This window comes from Ambystoma mexicanum, chromosome 3p (genome assembly GCF_040938575.1).
Source record: "Ambystoma mexicanum isolate Mex_15411 chromosome 3p, UKY_AmexF1_1, whole genome shotgun sequence".
Lineage (NCBI taxonomy): Eukaryota > Metazoa > Chordata > Amphibia > Caudata > Ambystomatidae > Ambystoma > Ambystoma mexicanum.
The window spans coordinates 1267632214-1267658660 of NC_090925.1; the positions used below are offsets into that span (position 1 = coordinate 1267632214).

A 26447-nucleotide genomic window follows, 5' to 3' on the forward strand; every position below is an offset into this window, starting at 1 on the left:
AAAACAAGGTTATTCATCTAAAAAGGACACAGGCACACCCGAGCACCACTTGCCAACTCCTACAGGGGGTGCAATATGATACTTATGTGTAGTTGCCGGTTCACTGTAACCCTCAACTCCGCCTACGCTGCGCTCTTTCCACTGCACTAGTAATTCATGTACAGTTATCTGTCAGTACAAGATGCGCCTGTAACCCCTACAAACCTCGGACTTCTTCATGTCACCTTTTTTTCCTGTCTCTGTCATTTTTCTGCAACTAAGGAAGCCTTCCTGCAACAGCGCCACAATGCCCAAGGGCAGCTTGGTGCACTTTCTAAATGTAAAAATAATAAGTAATAAATAATAAATATGACTGGACCCCTTTTGCAATGGTGCAGATGGGCTAAAAACAGTGGTGTGGAAGGTTGTCCAGAGCAATGCCGTGATACAAATTCATTCAAAACCTTCCACCCATCACTTTTGTGGTTACAAGAAGGCAGAGTACCTGATCTTCCTTGTGCAAGTACTTGGTAAAACACCACATCAAGTCGACCCCTCAAAGCATGAGACTATAAAGAGAACCCGGAGAGCAATACCTATAAGCATAGTACTTGGCAGGCGAGTGAACCAAGTCTTGGTTTGTGTGGCAGCATATGGTAGTGGAGGAACCCAGATCTGCCAGCCAGGGTCAGGGACCCACCACAGCCTGAGAGTGCATCCAGGCTGTTCTTCGTCGCAGTACCTTGTGGGATGAAACTAGGGATGCCAACCAGGGTCAGGGACCCACCGCAGCTTGGGAGTACATCCAAGCTCTTCTTCTTCATCGCAGTACCTGGTGGAGGGAATCTGCCAGCCAGGGACCCACCACAGTTTGGGGGAAGTACATCTAGGCTGTTCTTCATTGCAGTCCCTGGTGAGAGGAAACCAGGCCTGCCCATCAGCGCAGGGGACCCAGAGACAGAAAGGAAACCTGAGTGGGGCCAACAAGGGAACAGAGTTTCCCCAAACATAGTTTGAACTTTGTAAGAGACTTGAACTAAGCCAGGGAAGGGAGGCATTCCCTGGTCAGATCACTTCTGTATTTGTTTTCAAATACATATGGACTATTTTGAGAGGAGAGCTATTGTACCTAAGCTGTCACTTAAGGTATGAAATCGATTGGGCGTCCACCCTTAACCAGATTATCGCAATAGGCAACTTTGAAGAAATGTCCATTACATTCTCAAACTCTCTCGGTTCAATCACAGGGAAGCTTGCGCCAATTAAAAACAAAATACAACCTTCAGTGGCACGCAACTCGTGGTTCAATGAAGAGCTCCAAGCACTAAAATCCAAGAAAACTAAACTCCTTCATATTTGGCGCAAAAGTAGAGATCCTGCCAATCTCGAAGCCTATAAGAAAGTTTCCGCGGACTACAAACTGGCCATACACTCGGCCTAGAAAGAGTCTTTTAAAACCAGGATAAAAAAAGCAAAGTCAGACAGTCGAGAATTGTTTAAAATCTTAAAAGAGCAGTTGCATACTCCGGGCCCGACGCAAGCCACCATTAATAAAGATGAGGTATGGTGTACGGAAATACAATCTGCATTATCCAATAAATTTGAGAAAATAAGAGGTGATGATGAAAAAAAAACTCGACATGCCGAAGCAAGTGTTAGAGGACAATTTACACACCATAACTAATAAACCTGGGGAACAAGCCGCCTTTAGCTTTCAGCCTATTTCTGAACAAGAACTGGCTAAGGTCATCTCTAAACTAAAAAGCACTAGCTGCCAAGGGTTTCCCTGCACATCCATTATAATTAAAGAGTGCTCTCCAGTCCTCATCCCAGCTCTGACAAAGTTTGTTAATGTGTTCTCGCGCTCAACAGAGTTCCAGATAACATCAAAAACGCATGCATCGCACCTTTACTGAAAAAGCCTAATCTTTGCCCCCTCACTGCATCTAATTATAGGCCAATTACAAACACACCCTTCCTGTTGAAGATCTTGGATAGGGTGGCCTATAATCACATTTCCATCTTTCTGGAACAGAATCATGTCTACCACGAGTACCAGTCTGGGTTTCGTATGAACCACGGCACTGAGACGGCCTTGTTGGCTCTTAAGTCTCATCTACTTCATAAGATTGACGGGGCCATATATCGCTCCTCATGATTCTAGACTTGTCAGCAGCCTTTGACCTGGTGGATCATGCCATCTTGTCCACCAGGTTAAAGATGAATGCTAACTTTTCTCAAGATGCGGTAGACTGGGTCAATTCCTTCTTATAGTGGAAGCAAGTTAGAGTAGCTAGCGATAGTGCTGAAGCCAAACCTACCACGCTTATGTACGGTGTTCCTCAGGGAGCCTGTGTGTCGCCTTGCTTTTATAATATTTTTAGGATTCCCTTCTTCCAGATGTTGGAAAGAGAAGGGATCATATTTGCAAACTACGCGGACGAACACAGTGCGTCATCCCCATATCAGGATCATATGTGGAGGACGAAGGCCGGATTAATGAAATCTATAAAAATAAATCCAGGATTGGATGGTGCTAAATGGCTTAGCCATCAATAGCTCGAAAACCGAGCTTTTGCTAATCGGGTCAGAGAATAAACTCGAGAAGCTAGGTCCCAGCTATAAGTCATTCTCTATAGATAGCTGTAAAATAGATGTCATGAGCAAGGTTAAAACGCTGGGCATTTACTTAGATAAGAACTTGAACATAAAGGCACAAGTGAATAGCCTCGTTTCCTCAGCTTCTTATTTTATCAAGCTGTTCGCTGCCTTAGACTGTTTGTGTCAGAAACACATTCTGAAACACTGGCAAGGGCCATTATTGGTTCGAAGATAGATTATTGCCGTAGTCTTCTGGTCGGTCTGCCAATATCGGATTTTCATCAACTCCAGGTCCTACAGAATGGAACGGTCAGAGTTGTGAAACGCCTGACAAGACGAGATCATGTGTCGGCTGCACGCCGAAGTCTACACTGGTTACCTGTTCAGGCTAGGGTTGCTTTTAGGATTCTCCTTATTATACACAAATGTGTACATGGAACTATGCCTACGTAGCTCAAAGAAATGATAATTTCTAAGAAAAGCATCAGAACTCTCAGATCGGATGAAACCAACACTGTAATTGTCCCACGTTTGAAAACTAAGAAATCGAGGGATGCTGCTTTTATATCTGCAGCTCCCCAGAAATGGAATTCTCCTTCATCTATACTGAGGGTTATTGCATCTATCGAGGTCTTAAAGAAAGGGCTGAAAACTGCTCTTTTTTCAGAGCGGCTTCTTCCATAGCATCTCACTCTGTTCCCTTTTCGGGATCGGTCCTCTGCCAGTTCTCTTCTTTGTTCTGTTCTGTGTGAGTCCTCCTTTGTCTGAGTTTTGTGTTTAAGCGCCCTTAAGCCCTAGGGTACCTGGCGCGCTATATAAATGTTAAACATAAGCACATGAACATTCCCCAATAGTTCATGATTGGACTACTGCAGAACTGTATTTTGCCCTGGGGAAGAGAGTTATTAAAGACCTACTTTCATTTAGTTTAAACTTAGAATGTGAGGCCCAGAGTAGGTTTTTGACATTGGGACTTTTTGCTTTTGACATTGTGACATTAGTCTTTCAGTTGCAGGGAAACCCCTCTTAGAGTTAGGGCAAGACAAGGTTTTCTTTCCCTTTTCACACTTCAATAAAAGTCTATAACCACCACAATGACCCCTCTGAGTCAGAGTCTTGCTTCTGTGCCCTTACAGTATGCACACATTATACACAGAGCCATCACATATTACTGAGCCTGTCACCAATGTGCCTACCACAGGTGACATACAGGGTCTCCATATAGAATAGTGTCTGTCTGCTATGTGCCCATCACAGGTAATACACCACGCTATCAGGTCACCGAGTCTGTCTGCTGTGCGTCCATTATGGAAGATACACAGACATCACAAGTCAACATGTATGGCTGCTCTGCACCTGTTACATGTTCTACACAGAACCATCACGTCAATGAGCCAGTCGGCTATGTGCCAATCACACATTACCGTAGCATACCACACCAGCAAGTCTGTCATGTGTCTATCACAGGTGATGCACAGAACCAGTGCATCATGTACCAGTGAGTCTGTCTGCTATGTGTCTATCGCATGTTATACACAGTGCCATCACATGTTAGTGATTCTGTCTGCTTTGTGTCTATCACATGGACTACACAGAGCCAGGTCACTGGGTCTGTCTAATATGTACTGTGAAGGCATCATGAAGCAAGACACAGACAACAGACCTTAAGATCATACAAAAGATAGGTATTCACTTACATGTCAGGATGTTTGAAACCCTAACTTGCCCTATACTAAGGTGGGATTTCCCTACCTGAACTAAACTAAGGAAAGTCAGAGTCAAAGAGTTGAACTTAAAAGTCTGTGTCCACAACCTATTCATGCCCTCACAACTAAAACAAAACAATGTGTATGGGGTGTTACTAACAGAATAAACAGTGCTTAACTCAAAGTCTGAGCTTCTTCCAGCTCTCAGCTTTCTTTCAGTTTCCCTTCCCCTAGTGCAAGAAAGTTCCACAAAAGGTCTCAAGCAACACAGTTCCAAATAATCCTCGGGGTTCCCTTCCCCAAGTTCCAAGCAACCAAGTTCACAAACTAAGGAGGTATTGAGGCTTTGTCCTCAAGGCAACATGTACAGTTCCTCCAGTTTCAGGGTACACTTCATCTCTGCCAAGTTTATTTTAGCCTTTTGAAAAGTGCAACAAAACTCAAGGTCAACTCAGTCCTCCTCCTGGTTGGCTTCACCAGTTTATTCACAATGCTTCTCTTTGGTTGGTTTCCCAATTCATTCAGGGCTCACTGGTCTAAGCGCATTTGTCAGACCACACGGTCTACCGATCACAGGTCGTGCAACCAGTATCCCTAGGTTCAAAGCCACACAGGTTCTTCAGCTCCTGCCCCAGTGTACCAAGTCACTTTCACTTAAATTCACTTTGCCGGCCTCTTGGCTTTATGTGCAAGATGACACTTTTTTTTGGCTTCTCCTTGTGAACCTTTTGATTCTGTCACCATGTGTCAAGCATCTCTCGCCAGTCTATGGCCTTGCCACATTGCATTCATTCATAAAAGTTCACCTTTGTGGGGTTTTATTCCTGCCCCACCTTCTGTGGCACTCTTTCAGTTATGCCCTTTTCCCGTAGTTTATTTTCACATGGGCATTTTAATTGTTCTTCAAGGTATGCTTTGTTCATAAAGTTTTTAAAGCACTCAGTATTCAAGATATCTAATTTAGGGGTTTCATTCAGTTCGGTATTCAATATACTTCTGTTATGTACGATTTCACCTTTTCATTCAGTTCAGTGTTTAAAATGCATGTGTGAGGCTTAATTTGAAGTTTCCATTGCGTTCTGTAATTACAATGCATTTGCTATGCTCAATTGTAAGATTTCATGCTGCTCGCTATTTATAATGCACACATATGTAGTTTCAAGTTTCTACTTGGTTGGGTATTAAATAAGCATATATTGTATTTGTTTCAAAGACCGTTAACAATTCTGGTCTGTTTGGAGGACACTGGTGCCCAAGTGTTCCCTCTGACAGTCACCGACTGATGGCAGCTGCCTCCGACGGCCCTCTCAGCTTCTCTCTGCACGTGAGGCCGGCAGGTCTTCTGATGCAAGTTTTGCTCGCCTGCCGGACAGTCTTCCCTGCACTCAGAGGCTTCTCTCCCGATGCAGACAGTGTTCTCTCTCTCCAGGCTTCTCCCACAGACCCTGTTCCTCTTTCTCTACATTAGAGGCTCCCACACCTGTGCCACGACATGGCCCACTTACCTTGGGCCACAAAGGTTCTTCAGGGTCTCTGCTGGCGACCTGGCTCCTGCGCTGGTCCCCCCCACAGCTGCCTCCATACATAAGGGTTCTTCTGCTGGTCTCTCCCACGCAGCCTTATAAGAAGGAATATTGGTACACACCAAATGTTAGAGAAAGGAGGTATACAAAGGCGGTATACAAAGGCTCAGTTGGTATTTAATATGAGAGTTAAGGTGCGGGGGAGGAACTGTGATCCTGGCACAGAACCACCACATAATACAGAAAAGAAAAGGCGATCCAAAATTAGAATCCTCCCGTCCCTTTTACACTATCAACTGCTGTGTAATACAGCTAATGTAATTTTAGATAACAGTTCTAACCTTATCTCAACATTTCAACAAAGAATGACATCTCAAGTTAATTTTAAGTATTTTATTTTTTTATTTTATAAGCACAGCAGTGTATATTTTGTATCCAAAGTTAAGCAAAAACAATGTCGGTTTTCTGTGGCTGACGCGTTTCGAGGACCAACTCTTCTTCTAGAGCCCTGTTGTGCTTCTCTGACCCACGTGTTATACACCTGCAACCAGCTAACTGGTTGCAGGTGTGTGTCTTTACTTAGGTTTGCCTGACATGATTAAAGAGACATGCCTGACTCTCTGCAGGCATCTTCTACGTTTCAGTACCAGAGTGGTAAAAGGAAGGTATAGTGTTTACTACTCTCAGTCTCCTCTTCCTCGTCCCAGAACAATTAACAGTCAAAGGTGGGGACATGAGGGGAGCTGTCTTGTAGCAGCCCATCAAGGTTGGGGGAGGCTTAGGTAGGTAATTTTTAGGCAAAGAGGATACTTGCCTTCCTAAGGGTACCCGCATTTTAAACCACTCTTCTTTTGCCCCCATCCTCCTGCTGCCTCTAGACTGGCAAAAGCTCTTATTTTCTTTGTCAATGGAATAGGGGTAACAATAACCCATGATTGCATTTGATTGCGTTTGGGATAGGGGATTCTTTGAGAGAAGGTAGTGTGGAACACCATGCTCACCTGAGGACATCTCATCTCCAATCCCCAAGGATTCTCCGCCCAGGTGCTCCCCCTGTGCTTTTCTGCCCCCATGGTTGGGATCCACAAGCGATGGCCTTTCCCTGGCCACCTGAGAAGAGGTTCCAAGGGAATTATATGTGAGGACGCCCTCAGGTTTCTCACAGTACCTAATAAAGCTGATACGCAGAGCCATCATATGACAGCAGGTCTGCCACTTATGTGCTTGTCTCAGTCTGTACACAGAGCTATCACGTGTCAGCGAGTATGTCTGCTCTGTGCCTGACATGTTATACACAGAGACATCATATATCAGCGCATCTGGTGACTATGTGCCAATCATACTTTATACACAGAGCCATTCCGAGCAAGTGAGTCTATCTACTATGTGCCTATCACGGGTGATACACAGATCGATCACAGGTCAGTGACAATGTGTGCTGTGTGCCTGTCACAGGAGATACACATGTCAGTGAATATGTCAGCTCTCTGCCTGTCACATTTTCTACAGGAGATACACAGAGCCCTCACATGTCAGTGAATATGTCAGCTCTCTGCCTGTCACATTTTCTACACAGAGCCATCATATGCAAGGGAGTCAGTTATGTACCTCGCACACATTATACACAAAGCCATCTCATGTCAGCAAGTCTGTCTGCTCCATGCCCATCAGAGGTGACAGCCCTCATATTTTAGCTACACTGTCACCAGTGGGCTTATCACATGTGATGCACAGACTCCTCATATGTCCGAGTCTGTCTGCTGTGTCCCTGGGAAACACAGAGCTGTCAGGTCAGTGAGTCTGTGCCAATAGTGGATGATACACAGAGCAATTACATGAGGGAATCTGCTGTGTATTGATCACACACAGAGCCATCAGCGAGACTGTCACCTGTGCTCCTCGCATGTTATGCACAGAGCTATCACATGGCATTGAGCCTGTCTGCTGTGTGCAGACAGTACAATACCATACCCCATACCATCCAATGGGTCCTCCTTGGGCGCCTGGGAGTCAATCTGATCAGAACCGAAGGTTTACACATGTGTATGTGGGGCTGTGTAAGGAAGGCATGGAATCAAACAGTAAGACAGACACAAGTGATCACAGTTCAAGTGTGTTTATTGAACTTAAATTGGGTTTGAAAAACGCCTATCTAAACCTAAATCTAAAGATGGGAGCAAGCTACGACCATCAAAAAATAATAACGCAGTCTTAGTCCAATCTGTCAAAATAAAAGGGCCTATACTAATAAACCTATTGCCAATCCTTACCTCTAAATACAAATATTGTCGGAAACAATGTTATGCAAACGAAAAAAGTGTTTAAGAAATGATAGGTCAGGATATTCAAGCCATTGGCTTCCCTTCCTCATGTTTTCAGCATGGGACAAGGCGTCACGCTCGAGCTTAGCACACTCTCTGGCTTCTCTAGCAAATATTTCACATATACAACTTCTTTCATTCTTCAAAATGGAAGACTTAACTGGGTACAGGATTTTACTTGACCCGTCGCAGGACCACTTCGATTCACAATTACTCGTTCTCTTCTTCATATAAAATTTTTCTCACTTTCACTTCGCCACTCCTCAGCTGCATACCGTAGAGACCTTTGATTGAGCACCCACGCGGTGCCGGACCACTCTGTCAAAGGGTATTTTATCTTGTTTTTAAAGTTCAGTCACTCATCAGCAATTCAACTTTACTCTTCTTATCACACGCGTTTTAACAATGTTCGTTCCAGCGCTCGCCATACAATGTTGCTGCTTGCAACCTTGGCTTCAACACAGACCGGTCTTGTATCAGTCTCCTCGATTCACCGGCTGTGTTGATTTCGCTGACACTGCTTTGTTCTTGGAGCCAAGGACAGTACCACAGCAGCTGCTAATTCTCCCCGCCTTGGTTATTGACATGGGAGGGCCCCAGGTATCTCTGACACAAAATGCATGATTCTTCAGCCTGGTTTCCTGGTCTTGCGCTTTCTATTCTCCAGGTTCCTTGAATGTAATAGTTCCTTGTCGAAAAGCTCAAGGGAACGTCCCTCCCCGAGATCCCCTTCTGTTTTTCCGTCTTTCCTCTCTCGTTCAGCTGCCGTCTCGAAACTGCTGTTTCCTTGTGTGCTTTGCCTCGCTCTGAGTCTGCTCTTGTGCTCCGCCTTTTATCTGTGTGGGGAAGCTTAATGGAAGTCCGGTGTGTGTGAGATGGTCAGCAATTGCCTGATCATTGTATTGGGACACGTCAGGTATACTGCTCGGTTGTTAGTTTGTTTTCTCTCATAGCGGTCTGTCTTTGAGAAAGGGTTTGTGTTGTAAAAGGGTGGGGTGGGAGGGGTAGAGTTCCTAAATATCCTACCTGGTAGGATGGAGTAAAAAGGTGTTACAGGGGTCTCACCATCCGGTGTCCCACTCCCCGAAGATCCCTAAACCAGCTGATAGTCACGCACTGGTCCACCCCCAGGAACCATCAAACCAACCTACCTATTAGGACCACAACATACCACGCCACAGAACAGGATGTCAACAAATAAAAAATGTAACAAGGAACAAACCAAATGGGATCACAGCATCTTCCAGTAGACACTGCCACGAACACAGAACACACCCCAGCAAACACTGGGCAACAGAACGGACATTATGAGAAAAGTCCCTGTATCTAGCACCTTACCTCCCAACTAACTAGGCACCAGAACCTCCCAACACCCACGACCTGGCTAGGCACACTGAAAACACACGGGAGCCGTGCAGAAAAAGAAGAGACACAGCAAGAAGAGAAATGAATGAAATCGACCCCCTCACCCCACATATCACAAAAACACGAAGACACCTCCACCAACTACAACAAAATATAGAAGTAGAAGCGAAAGAAATCAGCAACCCAATAAGTAATCTAACAAACCAATTCAACAAAGAAACAGTTCACACTGAACACCCACCACAAGCGGAGAGCAACATGGAAGCAGACCGACATAACAACCACGACACAAAGCCAAAATTTAAAACAAAAATAAACTGCATCAAAATGATCCACTGCAACCTAATCAACGCAAAATTGTGGTCCAAACATGCCACAGAGCTATACGACCTACTGTGCGACGGAGGCATCAACATCCAATTAATTACAGAAACATGGCTAGATGGCAACTACAAAATCAGACTACACAGCTGCTTCCACGACAACTTCAAATGCTCACAGATAAAACAGGAATGACAAATGAGGTGGAGGACTTGCAATGGCATACAAAGAGCATCTGAAAATAAAAACAGATGAACCACTAATATCGTAACCTGACAATGGGCCCCAAAACAAATCTCTAATTTGTTCTGGTTTACAAACCACCAACATACGACGCAGCATTTGTGGACAGCTTCACAGAAGCCATCACCAACCCGGCCATCAAACACAAACACCTTATAACCCTCAGGGATTAACATCTGGTTTTAAGAAGAAAATGCAAACTCGCAAAATTCGTTAGTCAAGCAACTCAAGACAATGAGATTACATCAGCTGGTTAAAGGAGCAACACACGCAGCGGGACACACACTTGACACAGACTTCTGTAACAGAAACCTTTTCACTGCGGCACCGCCATTACAGATACTCTGGAGCAACCATCTCATCATTCCATATGTGATCACGCTACCTGCAAAAGCAGCCAAACAACCCAATACACTTCTGACTGTCATGAAAAGAAACCATAAAAGATACTAACTTAGTAGAACAACTCGAACTCACAAAACGATCAACCACGAACCTGGACTAAATCGACCTCGATAGACAGAAAAACTTCATAAATGGATCACCCAAACAAATCGACAATATCTCAAAGGAAAAACCCTTCACCCCATCACTCAGGAGAACAAAGGCAAAATGGTTTACTTCCGTCCTCGTTGCCATGAAAAGGAAAAATAAGAAGCTCGAACTAGAATGGAGGAAAAAATACGATCAGGCAGAAAAATCACAATTTCAACGACAAATCCGCTCATACAAAAAGGAAATCCAAAAGGCAAAAAAGAAATACTACGACAACCGAATCACCAAAGCCACAAACACCCAAAAAGAACTGTTCAACATCAGAAATGAAATGAGGAACCCAATTGGATGCAACACCACCCCGGTACCCTCAGTGAAAATATGCAACGGCCACGCAGACCACTTAAAAAACAAAATTAGGGTCAGCCACCAAATCATACAAAGCAGTCCAGGAAACCAAAATACACAACTGAGGATCCAGAACAAACTCCAAAGCTTCCCCCAAATATCTGTCAAGCTGGTAAGAAATGGCAAAAAAGCAGGCTCCCCTATGTACACCTGCCCTACAGACATATACAAATCAATCCTCACACAGGGCACACCCTTGGAATGTTATAGACACCTCTTCAACCCATCACTCGCAACAGGGAAAGTGCTGCAATCTTTCAAATAAGTGTACATCAAACCACTGCTCAAGAACACGGCAGCCAACGTGGAAGACCTCTCCAACTACAGACCTATCTGGAACATCCCGTACCCAGCAAAACTACTTGAAACCTAAGTCTATGGACTAACACAGGAACATATAGAAAAACACCAACTGCAGGACCAAACACAAGCTGCATTTAGACCCGAGAGGAACTGAGATGGCACTGCTCTCAATCTGCGATGATCTAAAGACAAATGCAGCCTCCAATACAAGTTCAGCTCTGATACTTCTGGACCTCTCTGCAGCATTTGATGTCAGCCATGATACCCCCATCAAGAGACTAGAAGTAATAGGAATCACCGACCAGGCCCTACTCTGAATTAAATCATTCCTAACAGACCGAACGGAAACGGTCTGGATTAAACCTTTCAAATCCACTCCAAGGGACACCAACTGTGGAGTACCACAAGGATCATCCCTATTCCCACTGCTTTTCAATATCTACCTGACTGCACTAATCAAGCTCATTAAAAAACACGGATTTACATGCTACAACTATGCAGACAACACACAAATCATCTACAAAATAGAAGACACAAAAGAAGAAAACACAACGATGGAAGGCCGTGTACAAGAACTCTATGAATGGATGAACACAAACAGCCTAAAACTCAACCCAGGAAAAACAGAAATAATGGTTGTACCCCAAAACCTAGAAAACACCCACTACATCCCATGGCCCACAGAACTAGGAACTGTACCGCCGCCGTCAACAAAAGTCAAACATCTCGGAGTCCTGATGGACAACGAACTAACACTAGAACCACAAATAAACGCAATAATCAAGAAATGTTTCTTCCTCCTGCACACAGTAAAAAGGACCCTACCTTTCCTCTCCTTTACCCATTAAACACGTTCCATCTTCTCCCTCATCATGTCCAGTATTAGGAATTGGGGCTGGGGCAGGAAAAAGCGTGCAGTACATGTAAAGTGATCGAATTGGTGTAGGAACTACATTTCCCAGCAGCCTTGGGAAAGGCCTGTAGTTCTGGGACTTCGCGCATTGCACCAGCTGACATTGATTGAGGGATTACTTAACGTCAGTTTGCGTGAGGGAGTTTGAAGACGTGAGGGACGCCAGAGGAATGCTGCAGTCTATCGAGCCCGGCCTGCAGCGGTGATCATAAACAGCCCGGCAAGTGCCTCCCTGTTACTCTTCCCCTGACATGCAGATAAGGGTTGGGCTATTGTTTGTTGTGGCGTGGTGTGTCGTGGGTGAGAGATTACAGAATGAGCGCTGCTCGCACGTTTAATTGAACTAAAAATGGCGACAGTCCGCTACCGCTATGTTTTGCCATTAAGGAACGGTTTCTTTGAACTCACACGTTGCAAGCATTGCTAAGAACACTGCGAGGGAGATTACACGTAGCAGTGGCACGCTGCAGGGATGGTGTCAGGATTAACAGCCATTACATGAAGAGAAAGGGGTCATTGCTCTAGAGGTTGCATAATGGGGAACCCCTGAATGCAATGTCACGTCATGCTTTCTTTTGCTCGCCCAACGGGCCATGTGTTTGTTTTTTAATGAAAGGGGAATACCCTGGTACGTGCCATGCTGCTTGCTACGAGGTCCATGTCTGCTTTCCATGCTGAAATAAGGTCTATATTCTATGTGCTCATGTTGCATTTAGTCCCATGTATGTGCTTCCGCATTATGTCCTTCCATACTGCAATAAGGTCCATGTTGTATGTGCTTCATATGCATTGTAGCAGGATACATGTTTAGGTAGGAGTGTTCAGGTTTTGGTTCTAGGAATGGATGGTATGCTGGGATAGGATGAGAGGACAGAATTGTTGTTATATTTATGCTGCTTTTCCCTAAATTCCCCCCAGACCTATACAACTAGGCTACCCTATTTGCTCTTTCCGGTTTTCCTGAACTCCCCTTACCTATCCACAACCTCTCCCTGATCCCTCTACCCCCACCCATTGGCTGCCACCTAGTTACCGGTTTATTTAAAAACCAGGCCCCGTGCCAACCACAGTGGGAGGGTCGATCTATTTGGATTCTGTGGTTCAGGGGAAGAGTGTCAATACCCTCTCCTCCCTTGGTTCTGGACATCCAGAATAGACTATGTCAATAGCCTATACCTATGAATGCCGGAACGCCTACTAAAGAAACTGCAACGTATCAAAAACGCAGCGGCCAGACTCCTGCTCAAACTACAAACATAACCCAAGTCTTACAAATGCTACATTGGCTACCCATCAAACAACGAATAAGGTTTAAAACAATGTGCAAAACGCACAGAGGCCAAGGAGCAGAATTCCTACAAAAGAAATAATCATCTACCGACCAGAAAGACCGCTCAAGATCAAGCAGCAACATTCGCCTAGAACCGAAACCATACAAAAAAAAAAAAAGAAGAGCACTTGGGGGTGGGGGAGTTTGTCTTTCACCCACCCGGCAGCAAAAACTTGGAACGGCCCCCAAAAGACATACGTCATACAAAGGGTCACCTAAAATTCAGAAAACTACTTAAAACCTTGGCTCTTCACCTCAGAATCAGAAGGGAATGACTAGGAAAAACAAAGACTCCAATGGAAACAGAGTACAACCTAAAGCGCATATATGGAAGGAACAAGCCAGGGAGAGAGCCCAAAAAGAACCCCTCCCTCAATATCCCATTCTAGTCACTACCCAGCTGTAGGTGGGGGAGCATTAACCAATAACAGGTACCCCCCAGGAGGCCTAATGCACCCAGTACTCAGAGGGTAGGGATCACGCAGAAGAAACCCAGGAATACAACCAAACCCCCAATCCCTTAGCCAACTCCAACTCGGCGGCGGGGGCCTGCACACCCTCATGCCCACAAACCACTAGACAATCACAGAGGAAAGCCACCACCATGCGCAATACATGGCAACAAACCCCTACAATCACCCACCACACACCACGGACAGAGACGATGAGCACAGAAGTCCAAAGCAACAAGGTAAGAATAACCCAGACTAACCCAACCCTAAAAACCTCAAGCTATGCATACACTTCTCAAACGCAAAACAAACACAACCACCTCTTTGCATAGCCATCCGCATGCACTTCACCATACTGCAACAACAAACAAACCTCACATAGCCCTGCACAACAGCACACAGGAATCTACTGTGCTGTTAATTGCACCCAAGCTCAGCGAACGGTGCAAACCAAGCTGAAGCCGTAAACAGGTCATCAAAACTCTCGCCCCACCTTTTCCAGAGCCCCCCGCTCCACACTCTTACCTTTCAGATCCGCCAGAGCGCCAGGGGACCACCTTGGTGGTGATAGTGCACGGTACAAATCATATTTAACAATAACATTAACATAAAATGAAACCCAATCTTCCTCTGTGACTACATTTGTTAACACGGCTACTTTAGTAGACATCTGGTTATTAATCAGCTGCCACGTTTGTCGGCAGTCTTTGTCCCTGATGGCTTTTAATTTCGTCTTGGAGCCAGACTAACATTTGAGCCTTGTGAAGTGACAGCCAGTTATTATACTTTTGCTTCCTCTTTCTAAGCCGTTCAGGTTTTTCATTACTCTTGGAAAGTTGGATCATCCGAAGGTCCTTCTACAACTGCTTTTTTCAAAGGACTATTAGCTTGTCATAACAGTGTTTAGGCAAAAAATACAATCTAGTTCCTCTCTTGTCATTTACCCTAAAATCCAGGAGGAGTGGAGTATAATGTATCTCCCTTGGGATACTCTGTAATTGCCTGGTACATTTTGTCAGGAGTTTGTCGACCTACTGCGGTTTCATACATAGGCGATTCCTTCCCAGAGAGATGTCCACATTTGGCCTCCGGGTTATATTTTATTGTTTAGAACCCATAGCCCAAGTCAGTTCCAGTAACGCATGGTCACTTTGGCCCCTGGATGTCACCTCAAAAGGTTTTTACGTTATTTACCACGTTCCTTGAAACCAAGAAATAATCCAAAACTCTTGAGTGATTCCCATCGGACCAAGTGGGCTTACTTGGAATGTCACCAGCTGTTTGGTAAAAATCCATAGTATTCATTGCATTACAGACCTACAATAATACTGGCCTATAGAGTTTTCTTGCAAAATCCACAAATTGCATAGTAAAGCATCATGACAACATATAAATACTTATAGCAGCAGCATATTGGGCCATATCAGTGTACCTTTATTTTCTACATCCTGAATGGAAAACTACAAGATGCAAATGGAAAAATATCCATGTACCCACTTCTTTTTCAGTGCTTTAATACACAAAATAAAAGAGGTGTAAAAAACTCACTTAGGTTTCACAAACCTCCAGCGTGTTATGTATGGTTTTAAGAACATTCAACTAAGGACAAAGCAAGCTTTACTATTTAGCATATCAAGCTATTAGACGTTATGGGTATGAACACATTTTCAAAGGGAAGCTACAGAGTTGTGAAATGATCCTTGCACAACTCAGTACCGATAAAAACATGCTGACAACAAATCCGTAAGCTGTAAAGAAAAAACTCTGGGCAATCAATTGGATTGAAACAGCAAAGAGCGCAACACGCATGTATGCGGACATATGCAACTGAGTCCAAAGCACAAAACGAGATCCCAAGATATCTGTTGATATTTCCCTGTAAAGCTTGTAGATGAAGCTTTCTTAAGTTCAGGCTAAACTTGTTTGTAACAAAGGAGGTACAGAACATGAGGAAAAAGAAAGATGAACCTAAGGACATAACTTGTCGATTCTGTATAAAGGACGAGGAGACGCTAACACATCTAGTAACCTTGTGCCCAAAATTAAGATCCTTAAGAACAGCTTACCCAACAAGAAGTGGTGACGATAGGTGGAAGAAAATGTTGGAAGGGGAAGAAAAAAAAAAGCTGATTTTTGCATTGACATTCTTCCAGGAGGAAAGGAATCTGCTATTGACTAAACAAGAATAATCATTTTGTTAGCTGGAACTCTCAGTGAAAGAATATGAGCAAAGAAACCCGAAAGTCTACTCTGGATCCTACAATAGGCATAAGTGTCTCTTTGTCAGTAGACTCCATCGAGCCTGGCTTTTGTTGGCCGCATCAAGAAATTATTGTGTTCTATATGACTTTAGTATTCACAGAGCGAGAAATGAGAACATGATACTCATTACGGGAAAAACTTTTAAATTCTTAAAGTTTTGGCTATTTAGTTTTCATTGTCAACAGAGGGTGTTTATTTCTGAGTATTGATATGGACTTTCTTGTGACTGATTTTTTTTAAAGTTTGTAATAAACTGAATTTAAAAATAAATTAAAAAAGGGTGCTTTATTGTGTTGTTCGCTTTAACTGTTACAGATTTGCAGGGTGACTGGTGGTCTTCAGTTGGAATATCACCATCATGCATAAGAAAGGCTATCCGAGCCGAGCAGATAGATTTGCCTCGGATGAAATGCACCCAGAACCATGTATCTGATCCTTTTAACTGTTAAGGGGCACGGAAGCCCCGAACTCACAACTTAAATTTGTTGGGGGGGGGGGGGGGTCAGCCCGGTCATGACGTCGGGGTCCTGGCGTTGCATTTTCATTTTTACGCTGTTTGTATGGCTGTAGCCGTCTGTGGGCGCGAGGGGTAGGCAAACGAGCGTGGCTCCGAAGGTTACCTAGCACTGCCTCCCTCAACCTGCTATGAGGATGCAGGATACTATACAACACCGGTCTGGTTCCATCGATCCAAACTGCCCTCTTAATGAGCACCCGCCCAATCTCCCCCTAAATGAACCCACATCGAGCCTCCATCTAAAGTGGAACCACATTCAACCTCCCACTAAATTAGAGCTAAATTGTGTAACTTGTTTCGTCTGAGGATACTAATTTCTTTTCACTTGTATACGGCAGACATGTAGCGTAGGACTTACATACGAAGTAATAGAACGTAACGTGCAACTCACGTGATGCGGAAGACCCCGGCCGTTTCTCGGATGGGAACTTCATCATTCTAAACAGTAAAAGAATCAGTGTCGGACGTGTATCACGTAACAGGCTCACTGCGCGAGGACAGGTCATCTAGATGCGTTGTTAGGTTCTTTTCTCTAAAGAGAACGAGTGCCTCAAAGCAGCACTGGCGGGTGGTAGTTTAGTTTGCAGTGCCTCAGCCTAACTTTTCACAATCAGGTGAGGGAAGTGGATGGTAGTTGTGTTTGAACTTTCTCGTTCAGTGTAACAAGATACATGTTTGAGAATGTGAAATGGAGATATATTTTAAAAGAATTTAATAGAAATATTGCGATATTTTTCATGTAACCAGTTTCTGCTCTCGCAGCCAATTTATCTCATTAGATTGGATGTGCTCAAGTACATCAGTCCTTCCTTTGAGATGGAACTGGTAGGAGGGCAGGCTTATGGAAGGAGAGTAATAGTAGCTGGGCATCACCGCTGAAAACCAGGACGCAACGATCCCACTGATTACCCTAAAATTATTGTTGGTTTTTGCAGCCGGTTACCTATGTTCTTATAAATTAACAGAATGGAACCATTTTAAAGCGTATTTTTAGGATTTAACAGTGCGAATTCTCTTTTGCCGTATTTATTAAAAATAAATGTACATATACATTATGTATTTGCGGTTAGTGGAAACTGTGTACCTTACCTCACAACGGTCTAGTCAGATTGCCACTTTTACAAATCCACTTGCCTTATTTGTCGTCGTCTTTTTTTCTCCGAAGACTTGAAAATGGAAGGCAAGTCACTCCACCTATCTTCTTATACTACTTCCATTTTAATGTCTGACGGAAGTTATTTACAGCTATTGTACCGGAAAACGAGCACTGTCAAGGCCATTGGGTCTGTCTTTGTTACCTGACACTTGCCACCTCATGTGTCCAGTCTCGCAGACTAAGGTCTGAAAACTGCTCAGTTGGGCATATCTCTCTCGTCCCCCTCCCCCCCGACAAGTCTAGGCACTCTTTACAGCATTACCTCCACGCCTCTCTTGCTCGTCTTGAACGTACTCGTGAGGCAGCCTCCACGAACCCCTTTTCTATTTCTTCCATGCCCCTCCCCTATACCAGGAGTACATTGAGGGAGGGGGGCTCATTTTGGTGTGTGGCTTGCATGATGTGTGTAGTCTAAAGACTTGATGGGCGTGACCAAAAAAAAGAACATGTAAAAATTGTATGGCCTACATACCTAAGTGCATATCACAACACTGTCTGCTTGGTACTTTCATAAGTCCCAGACTGCGTTCCTACTACAAAGCGCTTTGAGGCCATACAAATGGGATAAGGTGCTATATAAATGACAATTACTACTCCTACCTTATTGTCCAATAGCAACCATTCTTTGAAATGTCCAGTAAGCTGTCCTGATAATTGCCACTGTTCAATGACAGAGGTCGAATCAGTAGTGTAACAGAAATCAATCCATCCTAAGTAATGATTCAGGGCATTCTACTGCACCCATTAGTCAACAAGGAGCCATTTAAAACTCCTCTTCCCTCTTGTTTGCAGCCTCTCCACACTGCAAGGTCTTGCACTATAGTGAATGCATTTGAAGCTTAGCTGTATATCCCAAAGCACACTGGCATTGGTAGTGGTCCATCTTTTTTAAAAAATGTTTTAAATTATTTATTTTCCATTATTCAGATACAAATAAAACATAAAGAAAATTCCAAACATTACGGAACATCAACAATACAATTGCAGATTAATCAAAAAGGGTAAACAGAACTATACACATAAAGCAAAGCAAATTCTGAACACCCACCCACCCCCAATCCAGTCCAATCAAGTCTACTACAATTGCAAAAATGTCCACCAAATTTTTCCAATCAATGCAACTTTATTATCTCTCCTATAGATAGCTCTCTCCATGTCAGCCAACTTGAGCATCTCCTCAATCCAGACTTCAATCTTCGGCGCAACAGCTGATTTCCATCCAGTAAGAATCAATTTCTTACCCATTGTAGCACCACAGAACAACAATTTGTTCTTACTAGTAGTCATGTCTTCAAGTAATTCATCATTCACCAATATCACTATTTTCAAATCAAAATCTATCCTCTCCTCCAATACCTTCTCGCCAATCACACCAAACTCTTGCCAAAAACCACACACCCTTGCACAATCCCAGATCATATGCCCAAGAGTTCCCACTTGATGCACACAACCCCAGCAATCACTGGTATCAGAAAGCCCTCTCGTACACAATCTCTCTGGTGTCCAATACACTCTGTTTAAAATGTTTATTTGCCGGGATCTTTCACCCAGGCTCAAAGAACAGAGTTTGATATTCTGACATGACTTTATCCAACTCGCTTGACGATATGTCCCCACCAATTCTCCGGCTCCATTCATTTCTCAACAACACATTTTCCTCACATTCTACAACAATCTGATGATAAATCCTGCTGGCTAAACCTCCCTCCTCCCTTTTTGGATTTTGTAGTGAAAAGTTCCAGATTCAAACCATTGTCCACCTCCACATCACCTATGGCTCTCTTGAGCTTTCTGTAGTCCAAGATCTTAAATCCAATAATATTAAATTTTTCTTTATCCACCTTGGCCGTCAACCATTTCCCACCAATGAACAGGTCTGCAATCCTCATTACTCCTCCCAAAAACCATTCAGGCCAGAAAACAGTCTTTCATCCACCTTGATTCCTGCATTCCACCAGATCGAAGCCCCTGGATCTTTGAGTGATTCAATCTTCATAAGTTCACAAAGTTTTCTCCAGGAGCTACATAAGAATTCTGTGGTGATATTCTTCACACAACCTGATTTTGTCACAGTAGAAAGTAAGGCCTTTGGAAGCAGAGGCCCAGAAATGCCAGCCTCAGCAATTGCCCACTCGTCAGGGATATCATTAAGAAAAGGGACAAAGAATTGTGCCATAAATGCTAGGTGATAAGCTCGGAAGTTAGGGACCCCGAGACCACCTTTTTCCACAGGCAGCTGCAATTTCCAAAGCTTCAATCTGGGAGGTTTAAGATCCCATATAAATTCCTGCACAAGTCTATCCAGTTCCTTCCAATAGTTTGAGTTGATATTTAAAGGTAACATCCCAAGTACATAATTAATCTTTGGTGTTGAAGCCATTTTAAGGGCATTCATTTTTCCCCACAGAGAAAGCTTTAGCATCTTTCAATGTTGAAATCTCTATACAAATAATTTCAAGAATTTCATGAATAATATCTTCTACCTAAGGTGTCAACCATATTCCCAGGTACCGCAACCTGTCAGGACACCATTTGAAACCCATTGAAGATATTAAATGTTTATTGCATGACCCAGTCAATGGCATAACTTCGGATTTAGTCCAGTTAGCTTTGTACCCAGATGCTTGATGGAAATCCGATATGATTTCCATAAGTGCAGTCACAGAATTTTCCAAATCCCTCAAGATCAAAAGCAGGTCATCTGCATAAAACCACATTTTCTGTTCAAGTCCCCAGCAACTCACACCGCTCAGCCTACACTCTTGTCTAAGCGCAATATCCGGCGGTTCCATAGCAATGACGAATAAAAGAGGTGACAGAGGACACCCTTGCCTCATACCCCTCTGCAGTTCAAGAGTCAGATCTTAATCCGTTAGTAATTATGTCTGCCGTTGGACTCGAATATAGTAATCTAATCCACGTGATAAATTTCACACCAAACCCCATTTCAATCATCACTGAATACAAGTTAACGCGGTCAAATGCCTTTTACGCATCAAGTGAAAGCACCACGACATCCTCCCTTGAGTCCATAGCACACAACATTGTCTGAAACAGTTTACGAATATTACTTGAGATTCTTCTTCCTTGAATGAAACCCGACTTATTAACATGAACCAACCACGGAAGTAAGTTCTCCAGCCTGGAAGCTAATATCGTAGATAAGATCTTATTATCTGTATTTATCAAACTAATCGGGTGGTAGCTCGAAGGCATGTTCTCATCTTTTCCTTGCTTTAGAAAAACTGAAATCATTGCATGGCTAGTGGAATGTGGTAAAAGGCCGGTCTTCAAAGACGAATCGAACATCTCTTTCATCAATGCCCGAACCGAATAAGGCAACATTTTATAAAACTGTATAGGGAGACCATCCGGCCCTGGAGATTTGCCTGTATGCAAACGACCAATTGCCAGTCTTATCTCATCAATTGTAATGTCTTCTTCCAAGGATTTAAGGTCAAATTCTGAAGTTTTGGGAATTTCCAAACCCCTAAGAAAGTGTTCTCCATCCCCCGTGACTTCTGAATCGTTTTTATATTAGGCCATGTAAAAGTTCTTGAAGGTGTCATTGATCTTCTCCGGATCAAACGTGATCAAACCATCTTTGTCCTTTATTGATGTAATAGCTCTTTCTGAATTTGTTTTCCTCAATCTGTGTGTCAACCACCTGTCACACTTTTCTCCTTTCTCATAGTATGTGGTCCATCTTGTTAAGGCAGGTGCCATTGTACCTGCGCGGCCTGGAAGCGCACTCATTGATGCCGATTTCACAGTGATTTCCCTGAGACCCAGGCACACAGAAGCAGCTATACTCGTTGATTTGGTCTTTACAGATTGCACAATTTTGGCACGGATTGGAGGCACACTCGTCAATGACCTCTTTGCAGAGTCGGCCTTGGAAGCCGGGGCCGCAGACACAGGTGAAGGAGTTTCTGCTCTTTCCACGGAAATGCCGTTATTTTGGTAGGGGTTACTTACACACTGCGAAGTTTCTTCTTGGCAGTCTTCACCGCTAAAGCCATTTTGACATTGGCAGATAAATTCATTGTCGGGAGGTGTGCATTCTGAGTTAGAATGCCCAAACTCACACTCACTGGCATCAGTGGTAAAGTTGGGTAGGGGTGTACCCGGCCTGCAGATGCACCTGTGTCCCTGGACTCCTATCGTGCTGAAGCAGGTTCCATTAATTGGACAGGATTTCCGGGAGCAGCAGGTGAGTGAAGGGCTGGCCTTGCTGCCTGGAACTGTAACTTCCTCTTGTGACCCCTCGCCAAGGGTCGCAAGAGGAAGTTTCAGTTTGGCGATGCTGTGGGCATTTGCAAATTCCTGAAGTTGTGACTGGCAGAAGTGCCAGCCACAATATCGCGCAAACTGCAACTTCCTCTTGCAACCCACGAGAGGATGTTGCCACTTGCGCGACGCTGTCTGGCACTTCTGTCAGTCACAGCTGTCTTTGCCATGGCGGCGCCAGTGGGCTAATGTCCTGTCGCGGCTGATGTGGTGTGGTGGCCCCGGCTGAGCTCCACTTTTTGGAGACTGCTGGGTCTCGACCCCGGCTGTCCTGGCGCACTTTAAGCCCAGAATATAATACACCCCACCCCCTGCATGCCCCAATTTTTTCAGTTCCTGCCTTCCGGCAGGTAGCTGAGCTCCTTTCCTTTGTATCCTCCCTCAGTGAGGCTCTGGGGGGGGGATTTTCCAGACTCATCCTGGGTGGCCGGCATCTGGGATGTCTGATTCGGCATAGGGGTCGAGTAGCTCCCAGCGCTCCTGCTGGCAAGGTGTGCCAGTGGAGCATTTCCTAGAGAAGTGCAGTATGGCTCACTGGGCAGCTCTGCAGGCACGGTTGCTCCCGTTGGGCAGTGAAGGCGCTTGGCGACAACGCTCCCAGCCGGTGGGGCGTACCCTCGGGACTTGCTCTGCGGCTCGCTGGTGGTTCTGCAGAACACGATTGTCCCCGCCAGACAGGTGCTTAGCAGGAACGGTGCGACGGGCCCTGGTGTCGGATTCACTGTGCCTGGACCGCGCAGGTAAGGAAATGGGGACACGCTCAGCGGTTATGTTTTCTCTGTCAGCCTCTGCGCGGCCCTGTTGCCTGACCACGCCGGGTTGCTTGGTAACACTGAGGCACAGTGCTGTCAGGGAGGGGGCATGTACGACAGCGCCTGTTCCTTTTCCTTCTTTTACAGAGCTGTTTGCTGGGTGCCTATGTGGGTCTTGACTCTGTACAGACCACGGGCAAGCAGACTGCAGAAGAGCCTCGATTTGGAGATGCGCTTCTCCTCCAGTTCTTCTTCCTCTGAGGAGCGTCTTCATAAGAGGCATCGTTCTGCCGGCTGGTGTGGCGGTTTCGCAAGACCTTGCAGTGGAGGCTAAGTGGAAAGCTAAACCTCTGCCTGTTTCTTCTTCCTCATCAACCTCCAGATCTTCGTGCCCGAGTCAGATCCCATGGGGATGTACCTGGACAGGGAATCGGTTGCCTGGGCCATGCTTCAGGTGGCTGACTACATGGGTTTTCCAGCACAGGGGCCGGTGGTGGCGTGTGTAAGACCAGGAAAGCCCTCTCCTCCCCAATTTCGGCGCACCCTGAAGGCAGGTCTCCTGCTCTTGGCAGAAGTAAAGGACAAGGTTTTACGGGAATGGAGTGATCCTGAGAAGGCCAGTGTCCCCGGGTTCATGTCGACGCTTTATACTCTCCGGGGTGAGGAGAAGTCATTGCTGTGGCTGTGGACACTGTCATTCCCAGCTTGGTGGGCAACTCGTCCGCCTCCCAATAGGAGGTTGTCCGTGTTGGTGTGGATCAGAAGGTGGCTTCTGTTTTGAAGAAGGGCTTTTTTGGCTCCCACCTGGGCTTGCGGGTTTCTTCCTATGCCTCTCATACGACATAGGCTGCCTTGGGGTCTGTGCTCTCCTTGGCACGTTCCCTGGATGGTGGTGCATATTCTGCTCTGTGCTGCAGGACTTGAAGGGGCAAATAAAATTCTGTCCGACCTGACCCATGACAGGGTCAAATTGGCGGCCATCTCCATGACGGCTGCTGTGGCTGTTCGTCGGCCGTGCATGTTTGGAATGGCTTCGGAGTTCCATCAGAAATTTATGGCCACAGGACTGCCCTTTGAAGGGAAGATGTTATTTGGCGATGACTTGGAGGTGAAGGCTCACAGGGTCTTCAAGGCAGCTATGCATACTGTTAAACTGCGATGAAAGCCTGTGCCTGAGTCACGCCCTTCCGGGATGGTGCAGCATTCTGGCAGGAGTTTGCGACCCCAACAGTGTTTCCAGCGCAGCTGGGGTAACTGGTAGCTGACGACTTCCTGGAGATCTTGGGGGCTAGGCTCTGGTTCTTCTCGGGGGCATGGATTGATTTGTCCACAGATGCTTGGAGTTCCCGGATAGTGCATACAGTGTACCGGATGGCAGTTGTGAACCCACCTCCCCCTGAAACTGGTGTGGTCCTCTCGCCTCGGGCCGAGGAGTCTAGTCAAACGTTGGGCCATGCAGAGCAGCATCCAGGACCTGCTGGCCAAGGACTTCATCTGAAGGGTTCCTGCGGCTCTAGAGGGGTGCAGATTTTATTTTGTTTTCCTGGTGCCAACGCCATCAGGGAAATTTCGCTGCTTACTGGATCTGCAGCAGTTGAACCTGTTTGTTGCCATTCGGATGTTCAAGAGGATAGTCTCCAGACTATTCCATTGATACAGGAGAGGGACCTTTCTTGCCTCCTTAGATCTACTGGGCGCTTATTATCATGTCCTCATTTGCCCAGCTCATCAGAATTTCTGAGGTTTGCTCTGGACAGGTGTCGTTATCCGTTCTGGGCTCTTCCCATTGGGTGTAAGTCCACCCCTTGTGTCTTCACAAAGGTCCTGTGGCCAGTGGTGGCAGCTCTTCATACGCAGGGGCTCCAGACCTTCCCCTGTATGGTCGTCTGGCTAGTCAAGGCATTCCTCCCGGGTGACTCTTCTACATCAGGTGGCTGTCGACTGCATGGCACTGGAGTCCGTGGGGTTTGTCCTGAATTTGGGCAAAGTCGCACTTCCAGATGTCTCAGGATCTTTGGTTTATTGGAGCTTGGTTCTCGACTGCCAGGTCGGCCTGGTTCTCCTCTCGGAGGACAGGACGGTTCGGGTTCAGTCCCTGGTAGTCTCTTTGAGGTTTTGTTTGCAGATCCAGGGGCATTGTGTGTTCTTGGTCCCATGGGCAAGGCTGCCCATGAGGCCTCTCCTGTCTCACCTTCACAGGACTCTCGGTCTTCGAGGACATCCTTCTGGTTCCTGCTGCTTTGAAGGAGCAACTTCAGTGGTGGTTGTAGCCACTGCATCTTCTGCGGGGGGTTGCGATGTGTCAGCCTTGTCCGTTCATGGTTACTACAGATGCCAGCAAACTGGGATGGGGTGCCATGGTGGGGAAGCTTTCACAATCAGGAGGGATGGGTTCCTCTGGAGGCGCTCCTCCAATTGGAGGGAACTGACTATGGCAAAGAGGGTTCTGCAGGTCTTTGGGCTAGTTGCACGTTGGAAGGCTGTAGTTCTCAGAACAGACAATACGTCTGCCATGGCCTACATCAACCGACAGGGGTTACCAGGTCTCGGGGGCTGGATGTGCTGGCCGGAACCTTGGAAGCGTGGACGGAATGTCTCCTGTTTTATTTGAATTCGGTACATCTCAGGTTGGTGGACAATGTGGTGGCGGACTGCTTAAGTAGAGTTTTCCATCTACAGCTTGGGGATTGAAGGGGGAGATTTTTCAGTTGATTGCTGGCAGTTTGGGATTCTGGTTCTGGACATGTTTGCCTCTCCTCTCATTGGGTCTATCGTATGCCAACCTCATCTCCCATTGATTCCAAAAGTGATAAAGAAGATCAGGTACTCGGGGGTGGAGGTGATTCTCCTAGTTTCGTTTTGGCTGAGGAAGTCGTTGTTCCTACTGGTGTTGGAGCTGGCTGGGGGTTGTAGGCACTGCAGTGTCCTAGCCCAGCGGGTTTGCAGTTTTTGTCTGAGGGGTTTCATTTAGGCCTAGCCGTTTCCACCCTGAGATCCGAGTGGGCGGTGATCAAGGCAGTTTGGGGTACTTGGGAGGGGTTGCTGAGCATAAGCACCTGGTGTCCTGGTTGTTGAGGGATTCCCTTTTTCCCGGCCTTGTTTGTCTTGTTTTTGTCTTGCCAATTGAGTCTTGCCCTTGGTTTCGCAGGCTCTGCAGAGTGCTCCTTTTGAGCCTTTGTCAGGAGTGGATATGAACTTTGTTACTCTGAAGGTTGTGTTCCTGGTGTCCATCACATCGACTGGCTATTTGGGGAGATTGCGGCACTGTTGTGCAGGGCTCCCTATTTGGAGGTTCAGCCTGATGCCTTGTTTTTGCGTGGTGATCCAGCCTTAGGTGGTCTCTAACTTTCATTTGTCGCAGGCTACTGTTCTGCCTTTTTCTACAGGCTCCTTGCTCCCCTGAGGAGTCTCAGTGGCAGACTCTGGATGTCCGTAGGGCTGTTCTGGTGTTTTTGGACCGGACTGCTTCCTTGCCTCGGTCTGACAGTCTGTCTGTTATGTTTGGGGGTT

The 26447-nt window shown here is 45.6% G+C and overlaps 2 protein-coding genes across 4 annotated transcripts in view; one reads left to right on the top strand and one right to left on the bottom strand.

Moving 5' to 3' along the window:
• DESI1 (desumoylating isopeptidase 1) overlaps positions 1-17212 on the bottom strand; it is a 378189-nt gene extending 360977 nt beyond the window's left edge. The window contains exon 1 of the mRNA XM_069652770.1: positions 17131-17212. Within this exon, the coding sequence (XP_069508871.1) occupies positions 17131-17176 (46 nt within the window). The 5' untranslated portion in view covers positions 17177-17212. The remainder of the gene's footprint in view (positions 1-17130) is intronic.
• A 6-nt stretch (positions 17213-17218) lies between these two features.
• XRCC6 (X-ray repair cross complementing 6) overlaps positions 17219-26447 on the top strand; it is a 473622-nt gene continuing 464393 nt past the window's right edge. For 2 of the 3 annotated variants that reach the window (XM_069652767.1, XM_069652769.1), the window contains exon 1: positions 17219-17353. The gene's annotated coding sequence lies outside the window, so the exon portion shown is untranslated. The remainder of the gene's footprint in view (positions 17354-26447) is intronic. The other variant, XM_069652768.1, reaches the window with a different exon arrangement.